The following is a 23,736-nucleotide window of genomic DNA, read 5'->3' as shown; positions in this document are numbered from 1 at the left end:
GACGCGAGGATGAGAGGCTGGCTTGCAAGGCATCTGAAGTGGAGTAAATTCTGAACTGATCTGATAAGGATATCTGAATATATGTGATAGGATGCTGTGCTGAGCTGGGTGAATGGACCTGTGGGCAGTGTGCACTGCATTACACGTCAATGCAAAGCCACTACACAACATTGCTTGCAAGCAGCGTGGTGCTATGTGCGACAAAAAGATACACATTTTTGTAGAGATGGAAAATCAACCAAAAAATAAACAAATTGAGCTAGGCTTGCAAGCAACAGGCAGGGGCTAATTCATCTACTTGAGTTTTCTTTTCTTCTTTTTTTTTTGTTCTGTTCTGTGTTGGCACAGAACGATACTCCCTCGTTCTATAACAAACCATGCAACATATCCTATTACAACAAATTTGAATAGAATGTACCACATCCAGTTTTATATTTGTTGTTTTTTTTTGAAACAGAGGGAGTAGATGTGAATATGAGTAATACACCCAAATCCACATGAGAAGCCTCTTTTTTTGGAGTGCGCTTTCCATTTGTAATGATCAAACCATTTTTTCTATTGGTATCAGCTATAACGAAGTGACACATGGCACCATTTTCCCGAAGACGCTATTAGTTCCATGCTTTTCCACCGTTTCTTTTTCTCCCCTACAATATACTCCGTATGTGCTTACTTAGGATTACGCATCCGTAAAATGTACTCTGCTCACAGGTCATGAACTCACAATATATCGAACGCTTGAAATATGGTCTTAAACGTACCACAAAAGCTCATAAGCGTACAGATTAACACACTTTTGTCCAATCATGGAATCTAATCTCACCACGATGGACTGATTACAGGGACAACGAATCTCGAAAACGAAAAAGAGCTGGTCCATGATGATTGGGTACGGCCCAGCCCATAATGGTCTATTCGATATTATCAACCTATGAAGCCCATAAGTTATATTTAGTGGGAGAATTTAGGCATGGTTATTTCCGGCAACTTAATCACGAATTAGTCGTTCCCTACCTCTCTAAAACTATATTTTCTACAAAGAAACTTCCTTATACATTTAGATCCACTCATTCTAAGTTATTCATTCATTAATTTTATTTATTAATATATTTAATTTGTATATATAATCGTATGGATAATCTTCTACAATAATCTGGTTCAACATGGGACCTTTTCCATTGGAACCAAAACTTTTGCACCGGAAAAAAAAATCAAACTCCGGTCGCTACAGATCTGTGAAATCTCTTCGAGTTGCCACTTCCATTGTGACCGGCTGTAAATTGTTTTTAATCTTAACAATTGTGCTAGAGGAGAGGCTAGATGCAGCTCAATAGAGGTAGGGTGAGTTCAACGTTTTCTCGCGAAACGCACAAAAAATTGCACGCCAATATATTAAAAAAAAAGAGTTTTTTTACAGAACGCAATCAGCCAGACCGGTCTAAACTTTTTTTTTTCTTGGATTGCGTTTTGTAAAAAAAAACTCTTTTTCTCCCTTCCCTGGTTTAATTAGACCGGTCATCTTTTCACTTCACCCGCAGACCGGTCTAAACTAAACTAGGGGAAGAGAGAAAAAGCAAAACAAAAGCTGCAGCAAGGAAAAGGAGAAAAAAACTACTACGATGGCTAAGCGCAACTCTGATCAGCTGGTGAGTTCAAAGTGAAAAGATGAAATACAGAGAGTCCAAACTAAAACTTCGATAATAAAAGATGGTCCAAACTGCAATTTACTCAAGTAAAATAGTAGAAAATAAGAGTGCACACAATTATAATACAATTTGAGGAAATATTGATGTTCTATTTCCCCGTATCATTTTAAGTGTAGTTGTGGGTTTCTATGTCCAACGTTTCACCGTCTTATTTAACTTGTTTATAATTAATATTTTTTATTGTTATTAGATGATAAAATATGTATAGTACTTCATGCGTGACTTATTTTTTTATATATTTTTTAAATAAAACAGATGTTGAAACGTTAGACATATGATCCCACAACTGCACTTAGAGCAAATATAATAGAGGGCTGTAAGAAGATCAAATGCTGAGGTGGATAAGAGAGGAGATGAGAGAGATGAGAAACGGGCTATAAGCTTGTAGCCAGCTTAAGCACATGAACCAAGAAAATCTGTGAGACAGATAAGTGGGCCATATATTTATAATGAAGAACTAACCATTATACGAGTGAGCTAAGAAATAAGCCATAAAAATTTATGCAGTCAGTAGCTGGTTGTATTAGTAGATACTACATATAATTATAGATGAATACACCGTTTAATTTCTCTAGCATTGCCATCAAATCTGCTCGGTGCAATGCCATTCACGAGATGGAATTAGGTGTAGCACTGTAGCTAGCAGTGCCTTTTGGGACACGTGGGGGCCATGGCTGCACTGCTCACCTCTGGGGATTTGCTTCCACGTCAGAGACACACAACATGCTAGCTTCATGTACCAGCAAAGCTTACGTGTACGGCCCTGATTCCTCCCATCACATATTCCAAGTGCTCCTTTTTTACTTTTCTTTTCTTTTGCTTTTTACAAAAGCCACATATATTGCACGTGTTTTGTCTGTACTCTCGATTGGCTACTTTGCACAAGAATGCGCACCACATTCAGACTTGTAACATGCTTTGTGATCTGGACTTTCTGTAGGTTTTAAAATTTACCACGGAAACGGGGCATTTTTGTTCTTAAGAAAAAAGGAAACAGGGCATTTTCCACGTATGAAATTTGGGGTGGGGTGGGGTGGGGTGGGAGGGGAAGTAGTCAAATCTAAAAGAAATTAAACATGGCCAAAGCCATTGAATATGTATAAGTACATGAAACATTCAAACCAAAATTCCCTCCGCTCATTCCTGGAATTTAAAATTTGTACATGAATATACACATTTCTTGGATAATAATTAGAATGCACACAAATCTAAATATTTTTAAGGGTTGTTCACTTTGATGCCATTTCAAACTATACCATTTTTTTTTTAAAGTTGACAAAAATGTGCATATGTTTGGTTTCTTACCAAACTTTGGTAAATATACCAAAAATTTGGCAACTGCACAATAATGACTAAAATTTGGTAGCATGTATGTTGCCAACAAAGTGAACGCATCCAAAATAGCTATCTTACCAAAATTTGGCAATACTGCCAATCTTGGTAAGATTTATTTATTTTGACATCAAAGTGAACAACCCCTTAACCATCCAGAAGCTTGGGAATGGCATTTAACGATTCAAGAATTCAAAATTTAACTAATGGTGGGAACTAATGAAAATATTTTTTTTCCTTGCTAGCTAACCTATAAAAGTACTTATATTTTACAACAGAGGAAATATTTTGTACTCGCTCCGTCCCTAAATATTCGACGCCGTTGACTTTTTAAAACATATTTGACCGTTCCTCTTATTAAAAACTTTTGTGAATATTATTCAAAAACTTGAGTAGTAGTAGTATATTTAACAATGAATCAAATGATGGAAAATAATTAAAAATTACTTAAATTTTTTAAATAAGACGAACGGTCAAACATATTTTAAATAGTTAACGGCGTGAAATATTTAGGGACGGAGGGAGTATGAAAATTCATCGTTGTGGTTAGGTATTAGGAACAGATCCTGGTGAAGGATTAAACAATTGAGTTAAATTAAGCTATTGATGAATGAGCTTAGTTATATCAAATGACGCAGGCTGTTGATCATGAATCAAGCCATCAGGCACCGTACGTTCTTATCAGCTTATCGGACAGGCTACTTTCTCATTTTTCATGAACTCGTTTTCCGAAGTTCTAAACGAGCAAAAGCATTTTATATAGAAGTTTCTTGAAAATCAAATAATTTTATTTTTCAATTTTATAGTAAAATTAGTAGTATTTAATTAATCATATGCTAATGACACATCACGTTTCCCGTGCTGTAATAAGCTCAAACCCAACCTCACGCCGAAATTACGCCTTAAGGCATGGCTAATCCATTTATATGATGATCCTACGAATTTGGTTAATAGCTCAATCTTTCTCTTCTTTTTTTTAATCAACTACGTGTTTTTAGGAATGATAGGATGATAGATAATTAAATTCATTCCATCTTCAAACCAAACAACGTGTAAAGTGCATTGTATATCATGACTTCTCTCATTTTTTAGTTTCCTTTCAGTACCAAGTAATTGATCCAAACATATAGTTAATTAAACCTCTCCCTGCTTCTTAATATATGCCAAAACCACCATATCTCAAATATTATATTTTCTAGCTAGCTAATACTAGTTCGCAATAAACATTTGATGCCTGCACTGCCAAGTGCCATTACATACAAGAGAATCCCCAGCTGGAGCACATCTGGGAAAGTAGGCAGCTGCAGGCAGTACAATTCACAAGCTAGTTTTGGCATCAGCAAAAGCCTGCTCCTCCTGCATCCTCTCCAGAATCTCATGCACTGCAGTTGCAATCTCCTCCACAGACCCAAGCTTACATCCATCCTCCACCTACAGTTATACATCCAAATCACAAATCATTATTCTTCGCATCATAAATCATAAATATCTATTTTGTTCACATAAAATATATATTAATACATTTTCCTTAAGAAAAAAAAATACAAATTTGCCACCTCTAAATTACTTTTAACATTTGTCAAATAAACAAGGTAGATGCTAGGATTTGAAGTCGGGTGGGTTGGTTGGATCATGAAACAGATCAATATAAAATATCAGAAAAAGAAAAATCGAACACCATTGGTGGTTGAGACTGACCTTGAGGCTGAAGGAGTACATGGCCATGGCGGCGACGGTGGTGACGTTGAGATGCAAGGTGGTGAGCCCTAGCTGGTGGAGCCCGGCGACGAGCTTGAGCAGCTGCCTCGGCCGCCGCCGCGCCTGCACCTTGACGCTGGCGTGGCCCTCCACCATGCTCGCCTCGATGTCGGCGATCGCCGCGCCGGCGCCGCCACCGGCGGCCGTAGTCGTCGTCTCTGCAGGCTTGACGACGATCCTGCTGTGTGCATCGCCGCCGCCGCCATGGCCGGAGGTGGCGGTGGAGTACTGTGGGAAGGCGAAGAAGCCGGCGAAGGGGGAGGGAGACTCGCCGGCGCCGCCGTCGATGTGGTCCTTGATGGTCCTTCTCGCCTCCAGTGTTTGGAGCAGCTGCTCTAGTTCCCTCACGTAGTTGATTGCTCCCCCAACTATGGATGCTTGGTCACCCTAGAAAAGAAAAAAAAAACAAAATCTATCAATTCGTTTTCCATGAAGGTGTAAAAGTAAAACGATGTTGAACAGATGTAAATTTTGAAATGTGGGTTTGATCTGATTTATCTTCTGATGGTGCATTGATTTTGAAATTCGATAAATTTAGAATTGATATGAAAACAAATAAAAAGATTACCCTTTGGGCGTAGGAAGGTGGCATGAGGGAGCGGAGCACGGCGAGGTACTCGTTCATCTGGCGGCGGCGGTTTCGCTCGACGGCAATGTGGGTCATCCGCTGGCTCTCGATCTCCTCCCGGTTCTTCGCCGCCTTCGCCCGCCGCCTCTTCCTCTTCCCCGCCGCCGCCGCCGCCTTCACAGGCGGCCGCGCCGCCACCTTAGAAGAAGAAGAAGCATGCTGATCCTGATCCACCTCCCACTCATCCACGCCCTGGATCACATCAAGAGACGCCTCTGCCGCGAACAGGCCGGGATCGTCCCAGCTCCCGCCGCCGCCGGCGGCGGCGGCTGCGAAGACATCCCACGGCGCCGCCGGGGCGCCGCCCATCAGCCCGCCGCCGTACCCGCCGAAATGGCCGCCGTGGGAGTAAACCACCGCCTCCAGCGCCATCACCTTCCAATGCCAGCAATGGCGTGCGGTGGCTGGCCGGTAAGTGTGAACGAACACCAGCCCGCACCGGCCGGTGGCGGCGGAGGAAGACGACGACGAGCGAGGTGAAGAATATGGGAGGAGAAGACAATGGTGGTGGGTGGCCAATGGAGATGGAGGAAGCTAAGCTAAGCTAGGGAGGGGTTTTATAGAGTGGAAATTGGAGCAAGCAAAGAGCCAAGGTTAGGGTAGCTATAGCCAAGAAATTGAAATGAAAATAAATGAAGGACGACATGAAGGTCCCACAAAGGAGAAAGATGGGGGGTGGCTGGATTTTGTGCTTGGGGGAATGAGACCCAATGATTAAGTATTTGCAAGTAGCTAATTAGGGGGTTGTAGTGTTCAATTAATCTTTGGTTTTCTATGCAATTGGGCAGGGCAAGAGGGGTGCATGTAGAGAGATTTGATAGAGAGGTTTGTGGGAGGAAAACATTCCTTCTTGCCTTGAATGTTTATGTGGCTTTTTCTCCTTAATTGTTTATTGATGATTGTGGACTAGTGTCTAGTGGTTGTATTTTTGTGGTTTAGGAGGATGTGTAAGCTTGCTAGCTTGTTGAACTTGATTTGCTATGCTTGTGTTAGGAACCTAGGATCAAATAATGGTGAGTTTTTCTCCAGATAAGGATAACCAACGATAGAACTAGCATGTAGAAATTTTGTAGAGCCTGACTAGATAACACTAGCATCCCACATACTTTGGTGTGGCAGCTCGAGCAACTATATATTGACGCAGCTGATTCCACCACCGGGTTATAGTAAAAAAGTTGGTAACTAAACCACATTTTGCCATCACTTTTTGGTGCAGTACACGCATGTGGGTACGGTGGAACCAACCAACCAACTGATCTTATATGATGTTTTCAGTATATTTTCTGCATACATACGAGAAGTGTGTGTGTGTATATATATATATGTGTGTGTGTAACACTATGATACTAGACTACCGTCTAATATATTCTTTTCTAGTGTTTTACGCTAACAAAAATGGTCCACTTTTTAACATGATCATATCCCTTATAGGTTGTGCACATCTCGATCACGAAATGCCAAAAATCTGAACAGTGACAATAGATCATGTCTACTGCACAAACCTAAGTGATGACCAAAAGAAGTTTTCTTGAGTGACGAAACCCATCATATGTGGCTGGCATCCAACGTACTACGACATTGTAGCGTGACATACCCAACGCCCATTTGCCGCGCACCGGTTATTAAGCTGATCAGACACCTGCCTAGTGTCAATATTATTAATTGTTTCTTGGTCCGTGACTAGAATAGTAGTAAAAATTGCTGGCAAACCAATTCCATCTTATTGTGATAGAAATTAAGAGAAATAAATAAGCTTAATTTAGTTAATATATAACAAAAGTTATTTGTAAAATTCCAACCATTCTATTTATTTGGAAAATATCCAAAAGATTAAACGAGAATAGAAAATTTCCACCTCGCCTAAGTAGAGATATTTTACAAATAAAGAGGAAACTAATAAATTTAGTTAGAAAATAAGATAAAATAAAATATTTTTGATACCAAAATATTTGGTTTTTTGATAACCTGCTACACTTTTGCTACCATTTTTTCGGGGCAATAATGCATTGTGGATACACACACCAACCTAACCAACCAACCTCAAATGGTTTGATCTTGTAGTGAGCATTTTTCATATGCACAATAAGTAAATTTTGGCGCAATACTACTACAATACAACTAGATACCAGGTAATTATATATACTACAATATTTTGATTTTTGCACCACTACAGAAACGCACAAAGGATACGACACTATAGGTCCTAAAACAGTTAAAACCGGCACCTATAGTGCTTTTCCCACCACAAACGCATACCCACAGAGCACCATCGGTTAGAATCGACACCTTTGGGAAGAAAGAGGGGCCGGTTCTAGAGAAAAACTAGCACCAATACTATATGTGTTAGTTTTTTAAAAAAACTGACACCTATAATATATTATAGGTGTTAGTTAATAAAAAACCGATACCTATAATATATTATAAGTTTTGGTTTTTTTAAAGAAACCAACATACGTAATAACCAAGCTGAGCTGAGCCGAGCCGGCCACTCACGAGTGGATATGGAGAGGGAAGGGCCGAGTGGGCGTCCTTATCCACTCCACTCACCTCCCAGCCACGAGGGCGCTGCAGTGGGCATCGATCTGCTCGGAGGCGGTGCGAGCCACCAAGGCCATGGCGCGCAAGGTGCTGCTGCGGGTGGCACCCGCGGAAGAGGCATTGGTAGCTGGGACGATCGGTAGAGCAGTGCCGGTGCCTGGGCGGGTCTGGTAGAAACCACAGATGGGCGGTGACCAAAGATGGGCGTGGACTGTTTCCTGCGGCGACAGCGGCGTCGGCGGCTTTCCGCGGTGGATCCGGCAGTGGCGGAGGCGTTAGCAGCTTTCCGTGCGGATCCTCGGGTGTCAGCGACTTCCCATGGCAGTGGCGACGACGGCGGTGGTGGAGAAGGAGGCTGGCCCCTCCTCCTATCCGTTCAGTGACGGTGGTGGTAGTGGATGTTCTTGATGTGTTCAATACCGTAGTGTTTTTAGATGTTCTTGATGTGTTTATGTGTTCTTGGATACGGATTAATATTGATGGACTCTGGTCGAGGTGAAGGGGGAGATGCTCGAGCCGGCTTTTTTCTTTTTGCATTTCCGGAACCTCAAAGGTGCCGGTTTCTAAACTGACACCTTTCAATTCTCCTCAAATGTGCTGCCTACTAGGTGCCAGTTGAAAAATCCGGCGCCTATGGTCAGTTCCAAACGGGTACCTATCCACTTTTCTATAGTAGTGTTTATGTGTTAATTTATGTTTCTTAAACAATAAATATGGTTCACTTTCCTGTTTTCACCAATGATGTGATCACCCCCTCGCAGGTCCTGTGCATCGAGCATGCAATGCCAAAAATTATCTACAGTGACAGTAGATCCTGTCCACTACACCAACCCAGGAGACGACGACGCATAGGTCACACCTGCACAAAAAGTTGCATACAAAATCTTGGGGACAATATATATATATACTACTGTATGACTTATTACAAAGTGAGTTTTTCTTTTATTAGATACTACAAGTGGGTAACTTTTTTTTCTGTCAGTACTGGCAGTGAAATACGCCTGATTCCCGATCGAAGAAAAGCTGCTGCTTCCTTAATTTTCAACTCCTAAAAAAATATACTCCCCCCGTTTCAAAATGTTTGACACCGTTGACTTTTTAGTACGTGTTTGACCATTCGTCTTATTCAAAAAATTTAAGTAATTATTTATTCTTTTCATATCATTTGATTCATTGTTAAATATATTTTCATGTATACATATAGTTTTACATATTTCACAATTTTTTTTAATAAGACGAACGGTCAAACATATGCTAAAAAGTCAACGGTGTCAAACATTTTGAAACGGAGGGAGTAGGTACTCCATATTAATGTTTATTAAGAGATGATGAGAGTGAGATTCGAACCCGGGCTACGCTAGTCCATCAACTTGTGATATATAGTCGATAAGATTTGGGCTAATCTCTCTCAATTTAATTTTGAACCCCTTTTCCGTTTTAAAATATTTCCTATTTATTTTTACTGGACATCGTCGATACATTGTCTTCGATAATCACACACACACACAGATATATATATTCTACACCCGGGGTATAAAATACCTCCCCCTCAATAGCCCAACCCACCTCCCCCTCCTTTTATTGGGCTCAAAACCCACCTCCCACCCCAGTCAAAGCATGGTCAAAGGACGGTCAAATCGCTGCCACGTCGGTCAAACTCGTGTGCTAACTTCCTCCCACGTCCACCTATTTGTTATCCTTGTCTCGTACGAACGGTGCAGTAACATGACGACCACCATGCAGTAACGTTGTACCTTACTTGCAGTAACACTAATAAAATATAGTTAAAATATAGTCATGACGGATCTAGTTTTGTAGAGCTCTTTTTTTAAAGCATTACGGTGCAAACAGTTCAAAAATATAATATGTGGTGTGAGAGATATTATTGTTTAAAGATGTGAATCAAAAGATATCACTTGCACTTACATTTTACTAGTTCAAAGTGGGTGGTAGGTCCTGTACCTGTGTTTGGTTGTTACCACCTGTTATTGCAGTAACGCTATTAAGAAATTGCAGTAACATACACTGTTACTGTAAAAATTATAGTTGTTACTGCACACATACAGTAACGTCATAATGGAATGGTAGTAACACACAATAAAAAGTAGTAACAATAATGATTTAGTATTACTACTTATGGAGAGATAAATTTAAAAAGACCGATCTTCGAGAAGAAATAGTAGTAACACACTCGATTACTGTAAAAGCACATAAACTGTTAAAACTCTACAGGACACAGAGTTCCATAGTTGTAAGAAGCTAAGTAGAAGAGAAATATATATGTTATTACAAAATTCATAACAAGTTACTATGTTTTAGTAGTAACATTATCGTATAAGTATAGTAACATGTCACGTTACTGCAAAACATATAGGATATTACTGCACTTTTGATAGTAACATCATGGTGAAATTGTAGTAAACTAGGAATCAAAACAAAAATATATGAGTTAAAAGTCTACATGCTAACCATATATTTGTTACTGCACAAAAGTGTAAGTGTTACTGCAGTAAGACGCTTTGTTACTGCAAAACTTATAATATTTACCACACTTTCATAATAATGTTATGATGGGATTGTAGTAACGTACAATAGATAGTAAAACACTTGTGGAGAGTTAAATTTTAAAAGACCAATCTTTGAAGGTTCTCTCTACCCTTGCCCCATAAGTAAACCGAGCCAATTCATCTCTCTCTCCATGTTACTGCACCTTTTTTTCTTACTATACATATTCTTGCAGTAACATTATCAAGTAATCGCAGTAACACACTATGTTACTATGAAACTTATAATCGTTACTACATCTTGTAGTACGATATTATATGATTGCAGTAACGCATAGCAGATCAGCCGTAATACTTATGATATAGTATTACTGCTTGTGGAGAGCCAAATTTTTAAAAAACCAATCTTTGAAGGGTAATATCTTTCACATCATGTATTACTTTTAAAAACCAATTGCACCATGATGTTAGAAAAAAAGTGCTTATCAAAAGTAGATCCGTCATGATAATATTATGACTACATTTCAATATTGTTACTGCAAGTAAGACATGGTGTTACTGCACGATGAACATCGCGTTACTACGTCGTTCTGAGATGAGAGCTGAGAAGAGTGGAGGTGGTAAGGAAAGTGAAGGGCGGGTTTGACCAAGATGGGGGAGCTTTGACCGAGGTGTGGGGTGGGTTTTTCCCCTTGGAGGGAGGGTAGGTGGGTTGGAGGCCGGGTGTAGAATAGTTTATATATATATATATATATATATATATATATATATATGTATATATGTGTGTATGTGTGTATATGTGTGTATATGTGTATATATATATATATAATTATAATTATATATGACCATTACTTGATGTTGTACATTTATAAATAGTTTTTAAAGTGCCGTTCTGGAAAATGTTTTTCATGAGGAATTTATACTACTGTTCTAATTCTTTTCCGCGTGACACATCTACTATTTATGTATTTACAAGAAAATATGGTAGGCACAAAACACGGGAACACATACACTATCGAAGATTGCAGACAAGCGCATCTTTTCAGGACAAATAAAAAGCTGACACATATATGCGAGGAGCGGGGTCTATCGAGCGTGTGCTAGATGCGTGGTGATCAGTACGTATATAGATTCTGCACTGTAGCTGCATGAAATTGGAGTCGGGAGATCGATCAAATCCCTCGGTTCTGGTGATCATTTGCTGCACAAGAAATGGGCTGTGCAGGCTGGCATGTGTCATTGTTGCATGTCCTATATCATCTTTAGGTTTGGAAAAATGACAACTCGAATGACATTATTATTAGCCTCAATATTTACGAGCATCTGAATGTGTTGTGGATCACTATATCATGACTCCACCACGTACACAGCTTCAAGTAGTTCTAGATTAGAACTTACAGGACCGTCTATAATAGAGTCCTACATACTATATAAACCAGTAATATGTGATCGAGTTACGTACGCTGGAAGTAGATAATTAATCACGAAAGAGAAAAATGAACTCATATGCCAGTGAGCTGACCACACTATTGCGACTTGTAAGCTTGACGATAGAGAGGGGTTGGAGCCTTGGAGGTGGTGGATTCAGCAGCCGGCACGGTCAAGGTCATCAGAGATGTTAGATCCAAATGACAAGTACTCTAGAAGAGTTAGGGAGGTTGGCTGGAGGCATTGGGGACTACCTCAACTAGAAAAACCATTTTTTGCAGACGTTGGTTTTTTTCTTAGACGGGTATCGCCCTGGGAGATAAATAGCCGCCTACGAAAATGACATCTGTGAGGGTGAGATTATTGCCCGCCTGCGAAAATCTATTTTCGCAGGCGGACCTCAAGAAGTCTGCCTGCGAAAATACCTTTATTTTTGCAGGTGGACCTTTTAAGAGCTCCGCCTGTGAAAATATATTTTTGCAGTCAGAGCTTTTAAGAGGTCTGCCTACAAAAAAGGTGAACGATATTAAAAATGCCGCTGCCCACCACCAAAATTGCTAAGTCCCACACCAAACACCTCTCCATCTCCGCCTCTCTCTCTCTCTCCCTCGCTCTCTCTCTCTCCCTCGCTCCTGTCTTCCCCTCTCTCCCACCTCTCCTCTCCCGGGAGCTATGGCGGCGGCGGCTACTAGTGGCGGTGGCGGCTGACGGCGCGGAGGTGGCGGCTACCAGCGGGAGGCGGAGGGTACATGGGCGGGCGACGTCTCCCCTCAATCCTCCCAGATCCGGTGGAGGCGGCGGCGGAAGGCGGCGGCGGTGCGGAGGTGGCGGCTACCAGCGGGAGGCAGAGGGTGCATGGGCGGAGGTGTCTCCCCTTCCTCCTCTCAGACCCAGTGGAGGCAGCACAATGGGCGGCGGCGGCCCTCTCTACCGAATCTGGCATGGCATCCCCTCCGGATCTGGCTGTCGGCGGGCGACCTCCCCTCCAGATCTGGTTGGCGGCGGTGGTCCTCCCTTCAGCGATGACTGTGATGCATTTGTTTTGATTGTGAACGATGTTGCTTCTATGTTAATTTGTGATGTTTCTGTGAATTTGGATTAACTGGGATAGGAAATGGGAACTGGATTGGGAACGAGAAGCTGTAGCCCGCCGAAACGGCAGTGGCTGCCCATTTTTTTTTAACGTAGGAAACTCTTTTCGCAGGTGGACCAGTTACCCGCCTGTGAAAATCAACTATTTTTACAGGCGGTTGAGTTGCAGGCGGACCAGTTGCCCAACTGCGAAAACTTGTTTAGCCCGTCTGGAAAAACATTTTTTTGTGTACTACCTATTCCTTGGCTTTCTCAACAACGAGGAGGGGCTTGTGCAGCGCTTCCTTCCCTTCTCCTACATCGGCATTAAGGCAAATGCTCACAGGAAATAATATGATCGTGGAGATAATAGTACAAATTTTAATAAATGAATTTATTACTCCCTCCGTCTCATTTTAAGTGCAGTTGTGGGTTTTCCGTGTCCAACGTTTGACCGTTCGTCTTATTTGAAAAATTTATGAAAAATATATTTTTTTAAAAAATAAGTCACTCATAAGTACTATATTCATGTTTTATATTGTAATAACAAGAAAAATACTAATCATAAAAAATTCAAATAAGACGAACGATCAAATGTTGGACACAGAATCCCACAACTGCACTGAAAATGGAATGGAGGAGTAATTGCTACATCCTCCGTTAAAAAAAAAGAAGACTTTATTAATTAATATATGGCTATATGCAGGCAGTTTGACACAGAGGTAGTAGTAGAATCCAGTGTTGTCTTATATTATACATAACCAGGAGGATGACTACACTTCCAACTCTACCACACCCTCCATGTGACAGTGGGCAGGCAACTATAGCTTAGCAAGCTTAGGTCATGCATGTGAATATGTTGTACACTTTGTACACAGTGATTTTACCCTTCATTCCCTTCCACATCGACCTGGCCTGCCTAGTGAAGCCCAGCTACTATTATGTCCATGTATGTACGTTCTTGTTGCATCCGGCGCCGCTGCAGCAGCAATGCAATGCATCATCTCTCTATATGTAAAGACTACACTGGAGCTCATGTGATGTTTCACTGCAGGCAGGTTGTGTGCCTTTCACAGGCCCCTAGTATATATGGGTGCCCTAACTATAGCTTGCTTGATGTGATGATGTTTCTTCTGCCAATTTAACAGTTTTATCTGTTTCAGCAAAAATGTTTTTAGCTTTCCAAATTTTTGGAAACTTTCTAGAGGTTGAGCCATCATTTGACTGGTCAACTTAAGTAATTAATAACCTCTATAGGTTGAACCTATTGGTTGATACTACAATACAAGTTTTGAAGAACACGTACGGCCGGTGCATTATTTTGCAATCTAAATTAACAAGTTGCGGAACAAAAACTAAAAACTAGTAGAAATTATACTTCAATGATCACCTATATGTACTGAAAACTTGGCGTGCGTGCATAAACATTACTATGCAATGATAAATTCATACATATACATGATGCTTCACGTTTGCCGGCTTCAGCTATGAGCCAAGAGGCCCCTGTTGCAATTTGGAATGAAATGAATAGCATAAAATTAATAAAGATATATATCACAATATCGCGGAGAAGTTCATTTGGTTTATTGGGGATCAAATATATAACAAGATCTTGCTTGATGTTACAGGCATGATTTACATTGTTGTTTGTAGCTTCAGCAAAAAAATAGCCGTGTCGTCAGCATCAAACAAAGAAGCTAGGGGCCGGAAAGCGAAAGATGCATGCACACACCCATTTTTTTTCACCTGAACTGATCTACTTTCCGAACCTTAATTTGTCATCTAGATCGATTTGCATTTCATTATACAAGCCATTTTTTCAAGGGGTCAATTGAATCCATGCCATTACAAATAAACTGATTTACATAAATACTACTATATTTCATCTATCTATATCAATGCCATTATATTCAAATTCACACAAAATTTCAACCGTGCCACTACTACCATCCCCTTTTTCATCACATCCTTTTCTCTCATCCTCCTTCCTCTTTTTTTTCTCTCCTCTCCGTCCCATCGAGGGTCGAAGCCGGCCGCCTGCGAGTGCTCACGGCGGTGTACTCTTCTCCTCTTCAACCAGTGCTGTACCATACAGCTGCACAGCTGGAGACAAACCCCTCCCGCAGCAGCAATGGCGGCTGACCAAGTTCGGTGATCAGCCACCGCAGCCCTCCCTAGGGTGGAGCCCCAACGTCAACCTTCCCTGCCCGCTCCCGCCCACGCAGCCGACCGTGGTGTCGCTGCCGGCCCCGCGCTCGGGAGGACCCACGCTTCCACTACTACCGCACCATCACCACTTTAGATCTAAGGTGGCCTTCCGCTTCCCCAATGACCAGGGCTTCGAGGGCGGCACGAACGGTGGTGTGTTCGTAGAACAGGCTCACCACCCTAGTGCTAGCACGGTACTCGGGGCGCTCGAGAGGCACACGACACTGTTGCTCTACTCCAATTGGCTCGTCGGCTCGCTCCCGCCGTCGCTGGGCGGGCTGGCTGCTCTCCGGATGCTCCACATCAGCAACGACACCTCGGCAATGTCGAGCCCTAGCCTTGTTGCGCTTAGCAGGCTCGCAAACCTCACCGAGTTCGAGCTCGCGTCCTGCAACCTCCACAACATGATCCCGAGGAGCCTCGGGAGGCTCACCAAGGAGAGGGGAGGGCGTGGGGATTGGAAGGACGACCGCCGCCACCGCTGTGACCAATGGCTTCGCCAACAATGTCCTAGAGACACGCCCTCCTCGCCAACTATTGCATTTGAAATGAGGTGGAGAGAGATGGGGAAGAAAATAAGAGGGGATGATGGAGGAAGAAGATGGAACTGACATGTGGGTCCCATATCTAAGGGTATTTTGGTCTATATGATGACGAAAAACGTGACGGTGATAACGTGGTTCTATTTTTGCGCGATTTCGGATGGTATGGATACAAATAGACGAATTGTAATGTTATTTATCTGAATCACTATATTTTTGGAATGCTATGGATTAACCCTTTGTTATACATAATAACTTGGTAGGTACCCTCCACCTTAAAATAAATATATATATTTAACATAAAATAGACGTAGAGCGCTTATATCAATACTTGCGTATAAAAGTTAATTTATTTTGGGAGGAAGAGTAGCATATATTTGTGCATATATACGTATGCCCATTAAATACGAAGAGATGTGCATTTTGTTTTTCATGCATAGATTGCATAAATAGTCGGTCATTTGTTGCATTTGAAAAAACACCACAAGATAAGGCTGGAGACAGGAATTACACGTCTGACAACACGCGATTCTCTAACCACAGTGCCAATCGATATGCGTCTGCATCTGTAAGTTGAAGAATAATAACAAATTTAATGTCCCCTGGTGCTAGCTATGCTAGCTAGGAGTATTTGTTTATATCATTTACAAACAAACAAATAACTAATTAACGCCAATTAATTAATTTTCTAGAAAACAAAATTATCAGGAGTACACTTCACTTGGACAGGTCACTGAAACCAGTGACTGGTCATGTGCCCTTAACTAGGGGCGGCAGAACACCGGATTGGCTTGCTGCTGATAGTTTTTTGATGGCCATGGTATTGGATCTGGACAAAATAAATCCCAAAATGATTCTCTCTTCCCTGTCTCTGTCTCTGTCTCTCTCTTTTTTTTTCCTCTCTTTTTTTGCTGCTCTCACACGCCTGGAATCTAATGTGGATTGATTAAATCCTTCTTTTCCGATGGCATCACTTTCTGATGCACACAGCACAAAGAGATACTTCCTCTGTCCCATAATATAAGGGATTTTAAGTTTTTACTTGTAACGTTTGATCACTCGTCTTATTTATTTTTTTTGAAATTATTATTTATTTTATTTGTGACTTACTTTATTATCTACGGTACTTTAAGCACAACTTTTCATTTTTTATATTTGCAAAAAAAATTCGAATAAGACGAGTGGTCAAACGTTGCAATCAAAAACTCAAAATCCCTTATATTGTGGGACAGAGGGAGTAGTATATAGTACTGATCATTTCTTGCTCATATAACATGGGGTTGTTTTTATTCAGTATAAAAAATTAAGTTGGCTAGAAGATACAAGTTTTCCCTCTTTTTTTTTTTTGGTTTTTCTTTGGGAGTATATGTTCAGGGGATCAAGAAGTGCTGTGTACGACCAATTATATAAAAAGAAATGCAGAGGCAGAAGACGAGTACAAATTAATGTCAAATTACATAGTATATATCAACTGTATACATGGTACACTACTTGACATGAGAAAATAATCATATTAATAGAAATGTTCTAATGTACGGACCTTTCCATATTAAATAAATATTGTAAGGATCATAACGAGATTAATTTGGTCCACCTCAATTAGATTCAAAATAAATTTTATATTTTTTAAATGGTCATTTTCAAAGAATAAGGAGAAGAGGTTTTTCATAGGCCGATTTCTTAAAAACCACTCTTAAAATGATTCGCGGTTCCAATAAAAAAAATTGATTCGCGGTTCTCATAAGAAAAGAAGGTCTGTAAAAATTGGTTTTTGTGGACAATTCTCTTATGGAAAGTGCCCTGGAAATAAAGAAATATTATTTCAAGGAAAAAAAATCGCAACTCTTTGCTATGAGATCAAATGATGACAAATTAAATTACATATATGAAATTGTAGCTCAAGTTGAAAATTGTTTCCTATTTACATGGTTTAAGGGGTTCGTTGAGATTTTGGATGTGCTAGCTCTATTTCAACATATAGATGGACATAATCCAAATCCAAAAGGTTGTTTCTTTTTGTGAAACTACAGCATTTGTAAGTACTTGCTCAACTAAGACTGCTACTATCATGATGTTCTCTAGTTATAAAAGCTCTATTTGATTTTTTTTTGTTTGCCTCAGATCGATTACTAACTGACATACGATGTTATATTTGTTCTCATCAAAGATTTAAGGCGCTTTCAACCTTGCAAGCTGCCCTTTATATGTATCAAGCTCACTATATTGTTCTAATTCTTTCCTGAACAATTTAATTTGGACGTACTACATGAAAACAGTACCATAAGAACAATCACACAGAATTAAAGCGGTATAAACTAAAGTATGTAGTACATGTTATAGGTATTATATTCTCCTTGTTTTTTGTAGGATAAGAAACCTTCCAAAAAGGAAAATTTAAGGTATGTTGTTGGTATAGTACTATATATATATATACTATTCTTATGTTTTCTAAGAACATTTTGTTTCTTCAAGGACAATTAATTATGTGGACCAATTGTTTTGATCAGCCTATGATATAATAATAAATACATTTGCTTTCCATAATACATAAGGTGGTCAATATATATGTTGCGAACAGCTAGCTAGTCATCAAAAAAAGTTGTAGGGACTAGGGCCGGTGACATTGTAACAAAATTTGGTACTAACAGAAAAGGAAATCTTGCTGTTTTGTGTAGATGTATTATTAGCTTCAATTTGGTCATTTAATGTATTTTGTTTTGTTTGTTTCATGATGTCTTCAATTAATATACATGACATACTTTCACTATGAAATCTCGCTGATTTCTCGTGATATTTGGCTATCTCGGTGCCTCTAGAGATATTATTACCCTGGTAAAAAAATTTGAGTTCAGTCAATTTCTTTTTATTTATTGATTAAATTATTCAAACCACTTCTAATTCAAATAAAATATGATAAAAAACAATTTCTCTCAGCGAGATTTTCATCAAGATTGTGGCATTTCACGAGATTTCGCTGTGTCAGGCCCTCCCAAGATTTTAGTCTTTAATTTCGTTTTATTCCAGTAGTTAGTACATACAATGACAAGAACAGAATGTGCTCTTTAAGTATTTAAGGAAAAAGTATATGTTTATTCTGCTAAAGAAAATCTCTAACTAAGGAACTTCTCTCAAAAATTTTCATCCCACTTTCCTGTCGCTTCGCTCCCTAATGGTATCTGTTTTTTTTTTCTTTTTTCTATTTGTGCAAGTCTATGCATGCCAAGTCTTTTTTTATGTTGTAGTTTTGTGGAGCAATAGAGGAAAATATAGGGTACAAAACAAAATACTTTAGAAGTTATGCAAGACCACTTTCATGCATTTTCATATCTTGAGGATTTAAACATGCCTTCACTGTACCAATCTATGATAGTTCAGGAAAGTGAGGCAAATAAAAAATCTTTTAACTGTTTAAATTTTCAGCGAAATAATTCAGGTAAATAAAGCTTAGCACTTTCCTATAAAAAATAAAGCTGTTTAAATGTGTGTATCCAACCTTCAATGTTATACATCCTTCATTAATTTACATGGGGTATAACCCTAAAAAGAATTACATGGATATATGAAATAATATTAATTAGTACCAATTAATTCTTAACTAGTGCTATGTGTGAAAACGAGATTGTTAATTAATCTATGCGAATCTTGGGGGGATGGTGTGTGGGGTGTAATAGAAAGATTTCATTATATCTCTCATGCATATGCATGCATGGTTTATTGCGGCGTGAGATTACAAAGTTTGGAGGCATGCTGTTCATATCTCTGCCGTCTGTGTATTGGTCAGCAACCTATCAGCACTACCCTATCTGCTTAATTAAACAATTTATACAAACAAAGCTGCTAGCTTAAGAAAGAAACATTTTACAAAGATTAATTGATGTTGTCCTAAAGTAATTCAAGTAGTTTCATTATGGGGAAAAGTCTGAATTACCCCCTGATACAATTATGGTGGTCAGAATTACCCTTGAACACAACTACCATATATTTAGCATCCCACCTTTTTAACCGGATGAATTAGCCCATAACTTAATCTAGAGAGATTTTTTTCTGACGTGATGTACATGTGGCAATCCAATCAGCAAAAAAAATATTAAAAAATTCTATAGGTTCCACATGTCAATGCATCCTCCATGTTCCTCTCCTCCCCGACTTGACCCCAGTAGGCAACGACGGCGAGGTGACATGGACATGGACTCTGATGAGGCGCGGCCTTAGCCACTGCCACACCTCTTCCTAGGCTCGACCTGGGCAGGCGGCGACCCATGGAGCAGATAGTTGCAATGGAGGAGCCCATCGTGCCCCAATAGCAAGAGAAATTATGGGGAAGGGGCCAGGGTAACGATGGTGCCAGTGGCCAAAGCGAAGGAGGTGACAATGATGACACTGATCGGAGGTGATGGAGTGGCATGGCAAGCAACTCGAAAGGAGGGGACGATGGCAGGGAGACTCTCGGAGGAAGAGGTGATGGGACAGATGTGGCACGGCATCGTGGCCTGCCCACTCGTCCATGAAGGTGGCGGTTGGAGGTGGAGGAAGAAGCCGAGCTCGAGCTCCCCTCATGGAGGCTGGTGGAGGTTGCGGCCAGTGACCGAGCTCGAGCTCACTCATGAAGGGAAGTAGAGGTAGATCTCGAGCTCTCTTCGGGTAGGCGGTGAAGACTTGAGACATGTGACCGATGGACCCGGAGCTCGATCGGGATGGTGCAACCAGCGGTCATGTGGAACTCGCGGCTGGTAGTGGTGGATCTGGTCACAATGGAGGGAGATGGGCATATTCCTCACCGGCACCACAGTCCTCTAACTTCACGATCCCCATCATCGTGGCAAGGCCTCCAAGCTTCAAGGTCTTGGTTACCGCAACGAGCTCTAGCTTGAAAGACCACCTCTGTACCACCGCCACTGGTCTTCATCTCAATCTCTTGGATGGCCACAATGCCAACGACCTGGACGAGGGCGGATTCGCCGCCTCCACCATATATGCTGTCACATCCTTTTCTCTTATTTTTTTCCTGAGATAGATAGAGAGAGAAGGGTGAGATAAGACATTTGGGACCATTAATTATTTTAATTTTTGTTAGGACACCACTCTAGTTCGATTTTAGGGGGTAATTCATCCGGATTAAAAAGTTAAGGGTATTAAATGTATTGTATAAAGTTAGGGGGTAATTCGGCTAACTACAATAGTTCGGGGTAATTCGGATTACCACAATGTGTATATATAATTGGTGCATTGTTACTGAACTTAATTCTTTTTATCAAACGATGAAATATAATGGATCGTTATTTTCTTGATGCAAACTTGCATTGAAAAATATTAGTTCAAAGTAATGGTTTAATTTCATGGAGGGGAAAGATTGAATGTGGATGCATGCATGCAGCTAAGGAACACAGATTACTGTAGACATGTGTGTGTTCTAGGAAAATCTTTAGCAAGTTTGGCCAACGACAAAGGGACAATTGTCATGTCGCTTGGCTGTAATTGTCATACATGCATGCATATTTACGAAATAGAAACATGGTTTATCGTGACTTCAGATTTCAACGCTATTTGTTCGTATATTCCTTTGGTGTGTGCAGTGTGAAACAATAACATATATGTGCAATTTTATTATATCATATCATTTTTATCAAAATAACCCAAGCATTATTCCCTCCGCCCCAAAATAAAATAACCTAGGATGGGATTGACATAACTTATTAGTACAACAACGAATCTATATCGAGGGGGCATTTCCAGATTGCTTTGATATAACTTATTAGTACAACAACGAATCTGTATCGAGGGGACATTTCCAGATTGCTTTCTTTTAGAACAGAGGGAGTGGATCTCAATATGTAGAGTTTTCCTGACCGATAAGATACTACTTTATCCATTTAGAAATATAAAGTATTCTTTTAGGAGTTTTGTTAAGGTTGGGGTAGGTGGTTTAGCAGATGTTAAGGTTGGGGTAAAAATTGTTTTCATACCCGTTGGAATTTGACTATGCGAAAAATCACGTCAAATGATATACAACAATAACAATAGGAAATTATGGGGTTTGGCTAGATTGGCAAAGTGGTGCTTTAGAAATGTAGAAATTTGAACTGCTAGTATTAATGCTTATATTTGTGGGTGGAGAAAGTATTAGATTTTTTTTCATGCATGGATCCATAGCAAAGTGACGTGTATATATCAATAATAAACATGTACTATTGTAAAAAGCTTGCATGAGCAAAATATACTGGCACATCAATAAGGGGGCTGCTATTTGGCGCATGAATGTTTCCAGCGCACACTTTTTTCTTAAAACTTTCATCCGAAACCTTTTTGTCCAAAGCTCTTTTATCTTAAAACTTTCATCGAAGAACTTTTATAAAAAAATTAACTTTCGTATGAAATGGTGTGTACTGGGAATATAGGTTGCACCAAATAGCAAACCTGCAACAATAAATACCACTGTGTATTGAATAGGATCTATGCATTAGGTATCTATCTTATTTGTAAGTTTCGGATGGAAAATAGCATTTCTTTTTTAATCTTATGGTGAAAAAGATACCCATATTGGAGTTCATTGCAATATTAAATTTTATGGTGAAAAATTATACCCATACTCCTTATTTTTTGAGAGAGAGGGAGGGAAGGGCGACAAATTTCATTACCCTTTTTTTTGAGAGAGAAAGCCAACAAGAGCAGAGGTCCTAAAAACTTTAAAAAACACCAGAAAAAAGTTAAAAACTAGTAGTGAGAAAATAGGTCAACATGCTTGGGATTGCCAGGATATGCCAGCTCTCCATTGGCTGCAGCTCGTCCTTCCAGGATACTTTGAAAACTACAGCAACCAACACAGGGAAGTAGATCCTAAGGGCACCCACAATGTTAAAGTAAGGTGATCTCTATAAAACATGTACATCTCAGCAATAAACTAGATTAATAGTAAACCACTTTAATAGTATGTCTACATGGGTATCTATAACTCTCTAATCTATTGCCTCGTTTTTCTCTATAGACTATCTCTAGGTTAGTAGATAGTTTTGCTCTCTCTTTTCATTTAATCTCTTACAAGTAGGAAAATATGCTGATATGGATCTCTTATAGATAGCCTATAGATAACCATTGCGGGTGCCCTAAAGGCAGTAAAGCTTTCCAATTCCAAGAACCATCATAAAGGTTTGCAAGTAATTTCATGCTAAAAAATGAAGCTACAATTAATTGGACTCTATATTTATCCATTACTAGTAACAAGTTTATTGCTCCCCCATGCTAAACTACTTAAATACATCAACATAGCATGGAGGTCATGGGCGGACCACCTAGGACCTCCTGGGTATTCCTAGGAACAGCCAATTTTTTTTTGGATTTTTTATATAGGTATATACTCATGTATATACCATGGTCCTACACTATGCTGGTTTAGGTCATCAATGATGGGCTCAGACCATCACCTCTAACGGGTAGGGCGCTGGTCAGTGATGACCAAACTCATCTCTAATGGGTGAAGGTTGGACACCTCTAACGGGCTGCAAATGGTTACCTATCAGAGGTAGTGTTAACCCCTTTAGCTGGCTGCAAATGGTTACCCATCAGAGGTTATGTTAACCCCTTTTACCGGTGGCATCGCAACCTATCATAGGTGAAGCACCTGTGACGGGAAACACAATGCGGCCCGTCATTCTGTCAATGGTGTAGATTACCAGTTAAAAAAATTATAGTCCATTATGTTGCTCATTGCAGCTGCATTCATCTCACAAATTTACAAAACACAAAAATAATCACAATCACACATCTGGGCATCACGAAATCAACGAGAATAGCACACATGGCAAAGGACGGAGACTTGATGTTGACGATGAAATCCTAAAGCCACAATAAAAGAACTTGTCGAAGTAGAGGTTTGTCGCCATCGCCAAACTCGACGTCGGAGGAGGGAGTCAACGCCGATGGTGCTGAGGCAGTCGTTGGCGCTTGGTAGTCTGCGGTAGAGGAAGTGGAGTCGCGGCACAAGTGAAGCTCGAGCGGATCTGGAGGAGGCGACAGATGGCGACCTT

The 23,736-nt window shown here is 40.2% G+C and overlaps 1 protein-coding gene across 1 annotated transcript; it reads right to left on the bottom strand.

Moving 5' to 3' along the window:
• Positions 1 to 4,096: 4,096 nt before the first annotated feature.
• Positions 4,097 to 5,969, bottom strand: LOC127786016 (transcription factor bHLH96-like). The gene is made up of 3 exons (XM_052313338.1): positions 5,365 to 5,969; positions 4,737 to 5,183; positions 4,097 to 4,469 (listed from the first exon to the last, which is right to left on the bottom strand). Exons 1-3 carry the CDS (start codon positions 5,794 to 5,796, stop codon positions 4,356 to 4,358), a joined length of 993 nt encoding a protein of 330 aa, XP_052169298.1. The 5' UTR covers positions 5,797 to 5,969; the 3' UTR covers positions 4,097 to 4,355.
• Positions 5,970 to 23,736: the final 17,767 nt, after the last annotated feature.

This window comes from Oryza glaberrima, chromosome 10 (genome assembly GCF_000147395.1).
Source record: "Oryza glaberrima chromosome 10, OglaRS2, whole genome shotgun sequence".
In the NCBI taxonomy this organism is placed as follows: domain Eukaryota; kingdom Viridiplantae; phylum Streptophyta; class Magnoliopsida; order Poales; family Poaceae; genus Oryza; species Oryza glaberrima.
The sequence above is the reverse complement of the archived record's forward strand: the minus strand, read 5'-3'. Positions and strand labels throughout refer to the sequence as shown.